Raw genomic sequence first — 15,003 nt, forward strand, 5'->3', positions numbered from 1 at the left:
CCAATGCATTTATATCTCTTTCTCCTGCTCTTCACTGTTTTTCTTTATTTTCTTGCTATGCTTGAACCTTTGTGGTCTGCTTCTTTTCTATGTCTGCCTCTCCCAGCTCCTCATCTACAATACAGAAGCAGATGTTTTTCTATTTTAGATTAATTTGCTTTGGTGAATGAATGGATAGTTTAGGACAGTCTTTACATAAAATAAAACCTGCTCAGCAAAGGGGGAGCAACATTTATAAATGTTGTTCCAGCATCGTCCTACAAGCATACCTAATCACTATGTTACAAGACTGTCAAATTCAATACTAAGTGTATGGTTACAGTGAAGCAATACACTAAATTATTGACTAAGCATAAAAATTGCTACTCAAGGAACATTCCCTCATCCACCCACCCCCAGCAAATTAAAACATATTTCCTCCTGGTATCCCTGAAATGTTAAAGTTAGCTTTGACCCCTGTTGTTCAGGTGCTCCTCGAAAAAAAAAAGCAATTAATTCACAACTTTGATCAACGCTTCACATCCTCTGTCAGCTGTCTGTTACCTATGTATTGTGCAATTTCAACATTTCCTTATTTACACAAAAAAGCTATGTTCACTTACACTAAATGGCTTTTCTTTTCTCAAATTGATAATGGTTCTGCAGGCAGTCTCGTTACCAGAGACAAATGATGTGACTGTGAGAAAGTTATGCCTGTCTGCTGAGCAGTGGCTCTCCGCCAAATCCAGGCAGGCATATAGCAGATGGGACTTGAAAATGGCCAAATCTCCATGCATTAGCTACATCTGCTCATTATCAAAACAACTCTGCCATTTTATCTAATGGTTCTACTAAAGCATTTTATTTGATTCATTTCAGTTACATTTTCACAATGCAATTAGTGATAAAATCAGGTTGGTATAATGCCAAAGTGTAGGAAAACAAATTTAATATGCAAGGGCACTAAAGTCACACATAATAACCATCAACTTCAGTGCAGAAACATGCACCAAATATGCAACAATCCTTATCTATTCAGAATGTTGATGGTATATTTACTACCATTTGGAAAACAGTTATACTGTATTTCAGCTCATTAATTTTACAAATGTAACTTCTGTTATTCTATGTATGCATCCCTAACCAGTAATGTCAGAAGTATATGAACTGTAGATATAATTATACAATTTATATAGGGACAGTTCTGTTTTCCAGTAATCAACTTTTTATCACAGCAATCTTTCCACAATTGGTAATCCTTCAATGTGGTTGTCCTCAAACAGCAGTTGCATAGAGTAAGTGGATTGTCACTGTCCACCATCACACTCCATTTAAAAAAAAATCAATGAATAAAAAAAAACAAGGAATAAATGTGCACTGTGAAAGTCAGATTTTTTTCACCTTGGTGTTCAGAAGACAGTAATAGACTGCTCAAGTTTTGCTCTCGTGCTTTATGGGGTTATTTAAAATCCCACAAAGAGATTATGACTGTTTAATCACTCCCAGACGATTGATGATTGATGACGTCTACTTGATATATACTGAACATACAATTTTCCAGAAATCAACTTCAGATTACTTCTGCGTATAAATTGGCAGGATTGATGTAGCAGGCATTAAGCCTGAACACCACTGCATCAATGTCATTAAACTCTGACAGATGAAACGCACACTGAATCTGCATAACATTTCCCCTCCCCAAATGAATAATAACTTGCATAAAAATTAACTAGTACTACAGGCTACTCCCTTAGCATTGCTCAAAGTTGGAGGATATGCTGTTTTACACCATGCATTATTCTGCTGTCAAAATAGAGCTCTCGGTAATCTGGTGTGCCCTTTTAAGATCTATTTGCTTTCCTGCGATTAGTTGCTCATTACAGGTCAGAAGGCAGCAATAGGAAATAACTGACTTTCTTTCTCTTTAAGACATTTTTTTTCCAAGACTTTTTTTTTGCACAAAGAGGGACATAGAAATTTGTACTCGGCAGTGGAACACTATGGGCTGGATTTTCGGCTTTGCCATTTTCGTGGCAAAAATGGAGGCGGGGTGGGAAATTTACTACCCGATTAACGTTTGCGCTTTGAGGAGCAAGTTTCGTCATTTGGGCCTGGCACGGGGCACAAAGGGAGGCGTTGTATTAGTTTTGTGGTGCAAAAACAGGGTCCTCGCCAACCTTAGTGCGGGGCCGGGAGCGCTCCGAGAGAGGCCTTGGGAGGGGGAAAAAAAACACCAAAGCATTCAAACAACATTGCCAACACCCTTACCACACAAATCACTGCAAAAATATAAAAAAATAAAAACTGAAACTTACTTTTTTGCAGTTTATCCAACTCATTGCCACCGGCAGGGCTGCACGCTGTGTTTTCCCTGGCGGTCATCGCGAGGCGCGTTTTGGGGCATATGGGTCGGGTGATTGATGAAACTTCTGCCGGTGTTGCAATGCAAGCCGTTGGGACACCCAGCACAACTTCTAAGCGCTGCTGCAAAAACTGACCCGAGTATCGGGTGCCCGGAGGGTCAAAACCCGGCCGCAAATAACCCAAAAATCCAGCCCTATGTGCTAGTAAATTACCTGTGTTGTTGCCTACAGTCAGTTGATTAAAAACAAATTATATTCAATGTACAAGATAGCAATGGAGCTAGGAGAGACTTTCAGAAACTGGTTTCTTACATTACAACAGTGACGACACTTCAAAAAGTACTTCATTGGTTGTAAAGTGCTTTGGCCATCCGGTGATCATGAAAGGTGCTATATAAATGCAAGTCTTTCTTTCGCAGAGCCACCTTGTCGCTACCACCATACTGCATCTACATTGTGACAGTTAGCATATCAAAAGTGAATGGAAAATATTGGCATACCAATTTACCTTGATAAATGTTGATAGAAACGTAATGAAAAATTGACAAAAGGAAGTCATTTGTAGTCAAGAATAATGGCCTATACAAGCTCTTTTATAATATGTAGGCAAGTTGTATTATGAACAATACAAAATAATATGGATTGTTTTTGAGGTCCTGTTTCAAATGATGGTATAAATTTGAGCACTGTTCCAATGTTTTAAGGTATCGTAACTACCCCACCAATTAAGTTATTGCCTAGGAATTAATCTCATCCATTATCCAGATATCCATTACTTTCTATTTAATGTTATCACAGAATTCATAAATGTCAGTGTGTGATAAGGGCACATCAATGTAAATATTAAAATGACAAAACTAGCACTGATAATTATATTATATTATTTCACAAGACACTGCTCTGACAAAACATTACAGGCTAATTGTAGTAGATATTTATATGATGATACAGATCATGACATATTAATCTATGATTTAAGAGCAGACCTGTTCACCATGATAAATTAGTTACTCACAAAATGCACACTTTGTACAACTCGCAGTAACCTCAGAATCTAAGGTTTCTGAACTATTACTCACAAGCTTGGCATAGGGCACTTTAAAAGTAGAAGTCATGCAAATTCAGCAACCAGTTACAATTATAGTATATAAAACAGTGCACGTTGGTGGAAGTTTGGCTGGGGCTGTTCCCTTCACGACAGCTACAGTATCTGCTGTTAGGGATAACAGGTATGTTTCACGTTAAGGGCATTCTATTTCAACTGCGTCATGACAAAGACATATTTGCTTTGCATTTTGCAGCACTAATCTTGTTTTGCCACAATACATATACTTTAACATTTTCTATGCTCCATTCCCATTTTCTGAAACACATTAAGTTTTTCCCCAGTGATTTGCACCGTTTTTATGGCACACGTCACTTATTTTGGCCTAAATTCAGAAATCCAAGTTTCTCCAAAGATTGAGTTACACTGGCGCACAGTTACGATTTTTTTAGCTTAGTTTTTTTTGCGTCATAGGGGGCAACCTGATGTCTGCGCCAGTTTTTCACAATTATGCAAGTTTGGCCAACTTACATTTCTCCTAGGATGGCGAATGTGACCACATCCGAAAAATCTTCTGGGCACGGAAGGAAAACCAGCGCACATCAAAAAATCGGCGCAGAAAGACGCCATTGTTTTTAGGTGAAATTTTGGAGGGAGTCAAGAACACATAAATATGCATCATCCAGCTTAAATTTTTCAAACTTAACGCAGAAAATGGAAGTTTCATGGAATTCTTTAAGTTTTGATTTTATTTTGTTTTTAAAAAGTGCCATGCTATCACTGAACGTCTCCAAACCGGGCTCGAGCATCGGAGCGTCAGCTGGCAGATTCGGTCCCTTGCCTGAACACAGGGGCTCGGCTTGAAAAGAAGCCCGGGGGGGGGGGTGGAAGGCCAATTGAAGGCATGAGAAGCCTTATACTATGCATCAAATGAAGCCCGGGGAGGGATGAGAGGTGGGGGGAGGGGTCCCGATCATTGCACCTGCTCAGACCTGGGTGTGGTCCATACTAGGGCATCGACCTTGTAGAGAGAAAGAACAAAGAACCTTGTCCTGCCTGCCGTTTTGATCTTTCTGCAAAGGTACAATTTAATCATGGGGGCAATACTGACAATGCCATACCTTGTGCAAGCCTTCTGCATGATGATAATGCGGAGGAGACAATTGATTCGACATCGTCGCATGTGGAACCTCAGAGCACGTAGGATGATGGGCAGGAGGCCTTACCCACGTCGGGTATATCGAGGCGGGCATTCATACCTGCACCCGAGTGAGGCAGACTGTGTCAGAAGGCTGCTATTCCACAAAGAAGTTGTAACTGAGATCTGAGTAAAAGCAGACCTGTACCCTAGAAGCGTCACGAGGTCTGGTTTGTCAGTTGAAGTGAAGGTTACAGCTGCACTTTCATTCCATTCATCTGGATCGTTCCAGGCCACAACTGGGGATGTGTGCACCATTTCTCAACATGCAACATATATCTACATTTAACAGGTGATTGCTGCACTATATGCCCAGAGGAATGACTACATAAAGTTCCCCATGACCACCCAGGCAATGCGTGACAGGGTTGTGGGCTTCAGGATTGCTGGCTTCCCAAAAGGTACCGGGCTGCATTGATTGTACCCACATCGCCTTGCAAGTACCTTTGGAGGATTCCGAGATGTACAGGAATAGAAAAAGCTTCCACTCCATTAATGTGCAATTTGTGTGTGACGACATGCATCGCATCACGTCGGTTGATGCAAGATACCCTGGGAGCACCCATGATGTGTTCATCCTATGTGAGAGCACTCTATCTGCCATGTTACAGCAGCAACCAGAAGGGCAGAGCTGGCTACTGAGCGACAAAGGGTATGGCCTCGCCATCTGGCTCATGACGCCCCTACGCGAAGCTGACCGGGAATACAACATGTTGCACATTGCGATGCGCAGCACCATAGAGAGGACCATTGGCATCTTGAAACAGCGTTTCCGATGCCTGGACCATTCCGGAGATTGTCGGTCAGTTCACTGTTGTGTGCTGCATGCTGCATAATTTAGCCATCATGAGGTAGCAGCAGCTAGTAGAAACCCACCCGAGGAGAGAGTGGCTGATGATGATGAGGAAGATGCAGATGACGAGGAGGAGGAGGACAAGGAAGCCATGCAACTACCTGAATCCGCAGCACGACGGCGGGCCGTCATGCCCCTTTAACGATTGCTCGAGCCTTGCGCCAGCAGCTTATCCGTGAACGCTTTGCTGCTTGAAGGCTCAGCGGCAACTATTCCAAACGGACCTGTTCTGTAATGTTGTGTTGTGTTAATGGAACAAATGATGGAAATGATTCAGTTATAATGTAACATTTTATTCAAAAATTTAACATTTGTTTCTACTTAATTTAATTAAAAATATTCTTGTATCAAACTTTAAAGTTTTCAGTTAAGATCACTTACAAACTTGTAAATTTACATAACTTACAAAAAACTTTTAATTTGAGAACAGTTACAACAGTAATAACAACAACAGCAGCAGCAGAGGAGGGGTTGGGTGGATGGCATCAGTAGGCTCACACAGCGCAGGCAGCAGGCCGAGTTGAAGGACCACGATGAATGATAGCACACTGCATCAACCGAAGCGTAGCTGACGGAGACATCCCCATGAACCGAAGCATAGCTAGCCCGCGCAGTACTTAACATTTAGCAAAGCCAGACTGTGGAATTTGCAGGACATACCCCCTCCGTCGAGTGTGGGCCCAGCTTGTGCAGTGGTGGTTGCTTTTCTCCAGGCAGGATCCATCAAAGCAGCGATTCTCTCTTCCAAGGGTGTCAGTGGGTGCAGATTTGCCGGACCTCCTCCTGTTCGAGTTCTTTCCCATTTGTTGTGTGCCACCTTCCTCTGCAAAGATGAAAATATAACTTTTTAGGGAGGGTGTCTTTCTGCTGGGTGGGACATACAGCTGGTCACATTTACAATTGTAATTCCATTGAATAAATTAAATTACTTACACTAACTACTTGACCAAGGCCCTGCCACTTCTTTTTGTATTGGCCTCTGAACCTTGGGGTGGTCACCACTGCACAGTAATCTTCTCCAAGTTGGTCCCAGCGTTTCGTCATTTCTTTTGGTGAAACTTTTATGTAACCTCTGGTGGTGTCCAGCTCGGGCCATCTGGCCTCACAGTAACTAGTGCCTCCACTTCATTCTGCAAGAAATTCTTAGTCTTTGAGCCGAGTTGCATATTGTATTGCAGCTCTGATTTTTCCAATGAGAATTAAAGTTCTCACACAAGTGGCCGAATGCAGACCGGGAGCTGTATTGAGCATGCGCACCTATAGCAATCACGTCAAAAATGGGTTTTTTTGCGCATGCGCAGAAGGGGGTAAGGGGCGGGGAGGGGAGGGCATCGTTTTTTCGGAGCAGACATGAGGCTCCACCCCCCAAAGCTACAGGACAGGCTACGCGGCGTCAAATTCAAAAAATAGATCAGGGAAACTTGCTACTTATTTTTTGGAGTAGTTGGGGCCAAGAAAAATGGACGTAACTCTGACAATACACCAAAAAACAGCATTGTGGAAAATGGAGCCCATTGATATGGTGAGAGGAGAAGAAATATTCATGCACCTGATGCCAAAACAATCATTGTGTTGAATTTTAAGTGGAGCACCCGCAGTGGCCAAAGAGAAGCTGCCAATTTGGAGAAAGTTCCAACAACAACAATGATCAATCTCCATGAAGTACCTAAGGGAGTACCTAAGCAATATCCTAGAAGGAATGGCCCAGGTTACAAACATGCTCCTGGCCCCAGATGACCCTGAAGCAATGCCACAGGAGATCAGCTAGCTATTTCTTTAAGTCTTACATTTGGCACATGTCTGTAGATCTTGATCATTTTTTGATGTGGAACGCAAATTCTGATTGGACAAAAAATACATCTTCATTTCTTTGTCGCTCAGAATATCTCAGTATCACCACAAATACAATTTACATTATATTAAACATCTAAAAAATGTCAGGCCCCCTCCCCCACATCTTTTAAAATTCCCTCGAGATTGTCTCTCCTCTCATCCCAGTGCTTTGATCCTTTATTTGCACCGTGAGTCCCGATATTTTCCAAGTCTCTGCACAAGCACCATGAGACTTCCTTTCACTGAACTTGTTCCCCCATCTCCTGAGCTCTTGGTTATTTACATTAAATATTATATAAAATATTTAGTGGATTTGCATGATGTGTTTATTCTTCCATTCCCCCTCCCTAAATCATGCCACTTTTTTTTCAATTGTTTACATTATGACATTTTACAAGGGAGACTTGTAGTTCTTGTTGAAGTGACACTTGCATAATGCTATACCAGGGAGGTTATTCCCATCATCAAAACTACTGACTTGCTCCTGTAATACGTTGGACTCAACGCCCGCATTTAGTTTCGAAGCACATCATAAACATTCACCCTTTTATCAGACCTCTATGAAGCACCTGGAGATGTTTTTCTCTGTTAAGGCAGAACATAAATGTAAGTTGCTGCTGTTTCACAATGCAAATAGGAATCCTACTCCAGCAACACATCAACAAACCTCATTACAAGAAACAGCTTTAGCACAATTTGTCTTATAATTTTAATGGCTTAAATTGTGTGAAAGGCTAAAAAAAACTGAAAGGTTTTTATTCCCCCCACCACTTGCACTTCAGTTATTTTTAAACCTCTGGCTACATTTTCATGGTGCCGCTGGCTACTGTACTTCTACAAGGGGTTTGAAAACTTCAACTCCAATGATACATAGTAATATATTAATGTTTTGGACAGAAGAGCATTGGTCCATCCAGCCAATCCTTTCAAAGTACCCAACAGGTTCCTTATTTCAATTCTAGAACTAATAACCCTAAATCATATTTACAATATCTTCTTTTTATTTAAAGCTGCTTAATTTGAATTACTGGAATTCATCCCGTCCTTTTTTTACATGCAACCATATTGTTGGTAATCTGTTCCAATTTCTATTAAAATCTTACTTGAAAAGTGTTGCCTAAGCTTCTTATTTTCTTTTGACACCCTTAACTATAAACTGTGTCACCGTAGGCCTTGAATCTAGGGCCCGACAGAACTATTCTGGATCCAATTTTTATATATTAGCATGGATAGAGGATTGGCTAACTAACAGAAGAGAGAGAGTTGGGGATAAATGGTTCATTCTCTGGTTGGCAACCAGTAACTAGTGGGGTGCCGCAGGGATCAGTGCTGGGACCCCAACTATTTACAATCTATATTAACGACTTGGAAGAAGGGACTGAGTGTAACATAGCCAAGTTTGCTGACGATACAAAGATGGGAGGAAAAGCAATGTGAGGACACAAAAAATCTGCAAAAGGACATAGACAGGCTAAGTGAGTGGGCAAAAATTTGGCAAATGGAGTATAATGTTGGAAAGTGTGAGGTCATGCACTTTGGCAGAAAAAAAAACACAGCAAGTTATTATTTAAATGGAGAAAGATTGCAAAATGCTGCAGTACAGCAGGACCTGGGGGTACTTGTGCATGAAACACAAAAGGTTAATATGCAGGTACAGCAAGTGATCAGGAAGGCCAATGGTATCTTGGCCTTTATTGCAAAGGGTATGGAGTATAAAAGCAGGGTAGTCTTGCTACAGCTATACAGGGTATTGGTGAGGCCACACCTGGAATACTGCGTGCAGTTTTGGTTTCCATATTTACGAAAGGATATACTTGCTTTGGAGGCAGTTCAGAGAAGGTTCACTAGGTTGATTCCGGGGATGAGGGGGTTGACTTATGAGGAAAGGTTGAGTAGGTTGGGCCTCTATTCATTGGAATTCAGAAGAATGAGAGATGATCTTATTGAAACGTGTAAGATTATGAGGGGGCTTGACAAGGTGGATGCAGAGAGGATGTTTCCAGTGATGGGGGAGACAAGAACTAGAGGGCATGATCTTAGAATAAGGGGCCGCTCATTTAAAACTGAGATGAGAAGAAATTTCTTCTGAGGGTTGTAAATCTGTCGAATTCGCTGCCTCAGAGAGCTGTGGAAGCTGGGATATTGAATAAATTTAAGACAGAAATAGACAGTTTCTTAAACGATAAAGGGGATAAGGGGTTATGGGGAGCGGGCAGGGAAGTGGAGCTGAGTCCATGATCAGATCAGCCATGATCTTATTGAATGGCGGAGCAGGCTCGTGGGGCGTATGGCCTACTCCTGTTCCCATTTCTTATGTTTCTTATATGTGTGAAAACTTATCTCTTTTAAAAGATTTTCAGAAGGAAAATCTTGCCTACACAATAGCTCTTGAATCAATCTGCTGGTAATAAATACAGTAGCAAGAGCAAGAGTATACTTTTTTGCTCATTTGCCTAAGATTTCAAAGAAAAAGAGAGATAACGTGGGGTCATTCTAAATGCAAAGGATGCACTATGGTCAAATAAGCATAAAGGTTTGTTGTTGTGTTGCTGGTGGAGGGTTCATGTTTGCTCTCGTTAAATTATTAATGACACAGATTAATTTAAGGTGAATATATACACCAGCATATCAAATCTAATATGAATGTAGTACCCAAGTTAAGATTGAAATCTTATTTAATGTCATTATTGAGTTGCTGTATAATATAAATAAATTTACCCAGTAGCCATGAGCTCTATGAATATTTGCTAGTCATAAACTTGGTGGTCAGAGAGATCTTTCCAAAATCCTGGGAATGTCTCTGGCAACAGTAACTAATTTTTAAAAAATTTTATTGACTCACATCTACCGTCGAGGGCCAGGTGTTCCAAACTGCTAAATTGCTTTTTCAAAAACAAAAAATGACATTGCTTCTGCTCTATTAGGACAGAAAATAGGTTCGGTATTTTAATCATTTACTGTGAAAGGCCCTCTGAGATCCACCCAACTTTCAGTGCTCAGATGTGAAATATACAAAACATTACAAAATAATAAAAATACTTATGCACCAGGGCAAAATTCCACTTCAAAAATTAACAATTTCAGCATATTGTATACCAATGAGCCAGATTTTACTGAAATAATAATGACGTCTGAACGACGCACGAAATTATTAATGCAAAAATCAGCCAGCAACTTTTAGCGAGGAAGAGATATCCTGTGAATTGCGAATTGCCACGTTGCTGGCCGATTTGTGCACTGAGATGAGGAGAAACTTCCTCACTCAGAGAGTTGTTAACCTGTGGAATTCCCTGCAGCAGAGAGTTGTTGATGCCAGTTCATCGAATATATTCAAGAGGGAGTTAGATCTGGCCCTTATGGCTAACGGGATCAAGGGGTATGGAGAGAAAGCAGGAAAGGGGTACTGAGGTGAATGATCAGCCATGATCTTATTGAATGGTGATGCAGGCTCGAAGGGCCGAATGGCCTACTCTTGCACCTATTTTCTATGTTTCTACGTTTAATAGTCACTTCCAGCAATTTTGTCGGAAAAATATTTTAAAACGGAAACGTGCACGAAGACGACCAACTATTGGGGCATACTGTGATATATCCTCCTTCAGGAAAAACTGGCTCAATATGTTTTGCATGCAGGTGTCAATGTACCAAAGCAATAAAATTGAAACCAAGTTAAAATAAAATATACATACTGTTAACGTATGTTTTTTCCTTGGTGTGTTTAAAATATCAGATAACACTCCCACCTCATTCTTTCACTTGTTGTTGGATAGCAAACTGGATATTCAAACTGCACCCCAGGACTCAAGCCCATAATCTAGGCTGACACTTTAGCGCAGTACTGAGCAAATGCTGCATTAGCGGAGGTAGCGTTTTCCAATAAGACGGCAAACCAAGGCCCTGCGTTCCTGTACAGGTGAATTTAAAAGATCTCATGGCACTTTTCTTGAATAAAAACAGGGAATTTGTCCGATGTACTGGCCAATATTCATCCACCAGTCAAAGTCACCAAAACAGATTAACTGGTCATAAGAACATAAGAATTAGGAGCAGCAGTAGCTCATTCGGTCCTTCGAGCCCACTCCGCCATGCAATAAGATCATGGCTGATCTTCTACCTCAACAGTTTCCTGCACTATCCACATATCCCTTGATATTCAAAAATCTATCAATCTCTGTCTTGAATATACTCAATGACTGAACCTCCACAATCCTCAGGACAGAGAATTCCAAAGATTCACCACCCCCCAAGTGAAGAAATTTCTCCTCAACTCAGTCCTAAATGGCCGACCTTTATATATCTCATTGTTGTCTGTGGCCACTTTCTGTGCATAGATTGTCTAGTGCGTTTGTCTCCACGCACATTAAAAAAAGTTAGGGAAGCGATAGCAGAGGCGCTATTGCATATAAAGAAAGAAGAAAGACTTGCATTTATATAACGCCTTTCACGACCGCTGGGCGTCTCAAAGCGCTTTACAGCCAATGAAGTACTTTTGGAATACAGGAAGACATTAATAAACTTGCAAAATGGGCATGTAATTGGCAAATTAACTTCAATATTGTTAAGGGTGAGTGATACGGGAAGAATAAGGAGGCTGCATACACCTTGGAAAACAAGTGTTTAAATGGGGTAGAAGAGCAGAGGGATCTGGGAGTACCGATGCACAAATCACTAAAAGTAATGATGCACGTTAAAAAGGCCACAAAAAGAACAAAGCACTGGGCTTCATTTCTAGAAGGATAATATTGAAAAGCAGAGAAGTTATGTTAAACTTGTATAGAACCTTAGTTAGACAACACCGAGTACTGCGAACTGTTCTGGTCTCCATATTATAAAAAGGATATGGAGGCACTGGAAAAGGTGCAGTAAAGATTTACTGGAATCATACCAGAACCGAGGTGTTATATGCAACAAGAAAGATTGAACAGGCTGGGGCTCTATTCTGTAGAAAAAAGATGGCTGTTTAGGTCTTTGAGATTCTGAAAGGGTTTGATCGGATAGACAGGGATGTTTCAATTTGCAGGGAATACCAGAACTAGAGGCCATAAAATATAAGATAGTCACTAATAAATCCAATAGGGAATTCTCCTTGTGTTAGCAGTTGAGGGAACCAGATGCATTTAAGGGGAAGCTAGATAAACACAAGGGAGAAAGAATAGAAGGATATGTTGATGAAGAAGGGTAGGAGGCTTATGTGGAGCATAAGCAACGGCATAGCCAGTTTCTGTGCTATAAATACTATGTAATACTGTGTAAAACAACAGAGCCTATACTTCAAAAGTAATTCATTGGTTCTGTAGTACTTTGGGTGATGCTGTCGCTGTGAAAGGCTCTATACAAACACCAGTTATTTCTTTCTTTACTGATGTGATATTAGTTGCATTAAATAAGAGACCCAAGTGCATTAAGCAAAATCTATTTGCTCCCTCATTTTAATCGGTCGATTACATTATACATCGTAAAAACTACCGTGCCACTAAACAATGCGTTTCTGTCTATTTCACCGTGGTATTTTGCTGTTCAAATTTGTCTTTTTTAGGTACAGCGATTTGTTGATTTTTGAAAGGCATCATGAACTCGATTCACATCCTCGACGAGTAGACAAAATGCTCCTTTCCCCCATTACAATATACTGGAACTGAAATACTGGCAGTACACTTTTAGGACGACATAATAGCAACTTTAATGGTAATGTGTTTGTGCTGCCCACTAATGCATTTAGATTATTGGCCAGAAGTGCTCCTTTCTAAACCTCACAGTAAATGTCTGCAGCAGCTGCTGCTGTTAATTGTTGAACAGCCCTGTGGTGGTGTTTTTGGTACTCACCGCCCTTGTAAGCCGCCACTGCTATGGTGCTATTTATCCTCACAAAAGAGATGTGTGGCTGTGGTCCAAGTTCTGCAGAGCTGTGTGACGTTTCCAGATACAAGGCACTGCTGTCCCAGGTGCTTATGTCCCACATTCTCACGTCTCCTGATGTGTATCTGAAAGAATCAGTTCAATTATCTGCTTGTTTATTCCAAATACTGGCCATCTACTGAAGATTACTAATTGGAAATAATATCAGCAGCTATGTTTACGACTCACAGGCTGCAAATGTAGTCACTGAGCACAATTTAAACCATAGAAGATAGCAAACTCCTTAACAAAAAGCAAATTTATCCAGTTTTACAGTCTAGATAAATAGCGGTGATCATTCTGATCATCAATCACCACCAAAAACCATAAGCTCTTATGTAAAGCTGCTCAGATAGATATTCATTTAAAATAACACAATTTAAAAAATAATCTGCACAACTGCAAGTTAGTTAGATATTATGGCTGGAGGTCTCTGCTTCTTTGCTCACTAGCCCACAATTTTCCCAGCTAGTGAATGAATGAAGGGAAAAATCGCAACTTGGAGTGCACACTCGTGGAAACTACACCCTGGGCCTAAATTTGGCCAGTACAGATTTCTAGCGCACTCAGCAGAGGTGCGCCATTTTTGTAGAACTCCAAGGGTGCCAAAAATCTTCGGGCTGTGTTTGGCCGCTCCCCAGCCTCTCCTCGATGGTGGCGTAGTGTGGCAACTGGATTCGGGGGCGGAGTCAGGTCCCAGCGCTGAAAACAGTGCCGGGACCTCTACACATGCGCGCTAGAGTGTGCGCGCATGCGCAGTAGCTCCTCGCCCACAGAATCTGAGAGTGTGTGCTGCAGGCTGTGTGGGAGGGGCCGAAGTGCGCCGCCCCTAACCCTGGCTGAATGGGCTCCTCATCGGCGGCCTGCTGCCTTCCCGGGCCGTGTTTTGGGAGAACTTCTATTTTTTGTGTGTTATTGATTGATTGATTGATTATTACTTTGGTCTTGGTGCTTTAGGTGCAGGGTTTCTTCTATTTTTTTATTTGTTATTTAATTACTTATTACTTTTTGTGCTTTGTTTAGTGCTTTGCAAGTCTTGGTGCTAGGTGCAGGTCCTCTCAGCTTCCTTGTATTTTTTTTTTTATTTGTTATTGAATGCTTATTTTTGTGCTTTAGAATCTACTTGCCTACACTGATTTCTTAACTCTCCGTAAGGGTTTTCTGTGCGGCCACAACTATTAGCTGTCCAACTAATGGCCAAAACAGCCATAGATGACTGGTAATGCCCCCTTTTGAAAAAAAAATGAAAAAAAAATCCTAACTAACTCACTTACACTGGCGGAAATTAAATGTGCAGATTGGGGATTTTTAAAGATACTCCAGAAAAATCAAGTTGCTCCAAAAAAAAAAATGGAGCAACTCCTGGGCAAATTTGGGCCCCCTATGTCACATATAAAAAGAGAGAGTTGATTCTCAAACATTATTTTTATGCAAAATGTTTTTATTGATACACAACACATTGTTTACTTCGAATTTTTAAACCAATGGAACGTTTTATTACAGGAGATTAAGTAAACGTATTTCAGTAATAGTGGCACTTGACTTAAATTACCTCAACACATGTACTTAAATAGCAATAAATATGTTACCTTGGCAAGAATTAAATATTTTGTTCAAGTTACATCCACTGAACATTTAGCAAACAATGGTTCAACAACAATTAGGTCACAAGTTTAACTGAACCATTAAATAACCAAAATAGACTGCTTATTACCAAATTCTAGCAATGAGTCTGTTTTCTATGAAGTTAGACAATATGCTCTCTCCTTTATTCTGTAAATCAAGATGTTTTATTTGGTTGAGGGATATTTACAATTATGATTTTTTTTTAAATAGA

General features: G+C 40.7%; 1 protein-coding gene across 2 annotated transcripts in view; it reads right to left on the minus strand.

Moving 5' to 3' along the window:
• The window catches only part of fbxw8 (F-box and WD repeat domain containing 8), a 165,561-nt gene that overhangs the window by 112,209 nt on the left and 38,349 nt on the right, over positions 1 to 15,003 (minus strand). Inside the window, exons 5-6 of one of the 2 annotated variants that reach the window (XM_070887707.1) lie at positions 13,095 to 13,252; positions 10,114 to 10,188 (exon numbers count right to left, since the gene is read on the minus strand). In XM_070887707.1, the coding sequence (XP_070743808.1) occupies positions 10,114 to 10,188; positions 13,095 to 13,252 (233 nt within the window). The remainder of the gene's footprint in view (positions 1 to 10,113; positions 10,189 to 13,094; positions 13,253 to 15,003) is intronic. The other variant, XM_070887708.1, reaches the window with a different exon arrangement.

Source organism: Pristiophorus japonicus, chromosome 8, assembly GCF_044704955.1.
Source record: "Pristiophorus japonicus isolate sPriJap1 chromosome 8, sPriJap1.hap1, whole genome shotgun sequence".
NCBI classification, from domain to species: Eukaryota; Metazoa; Chordata; class Chondrichthyes; family Pristiophoridae; genus Pristiophorus; species Pristiophorus japonicus.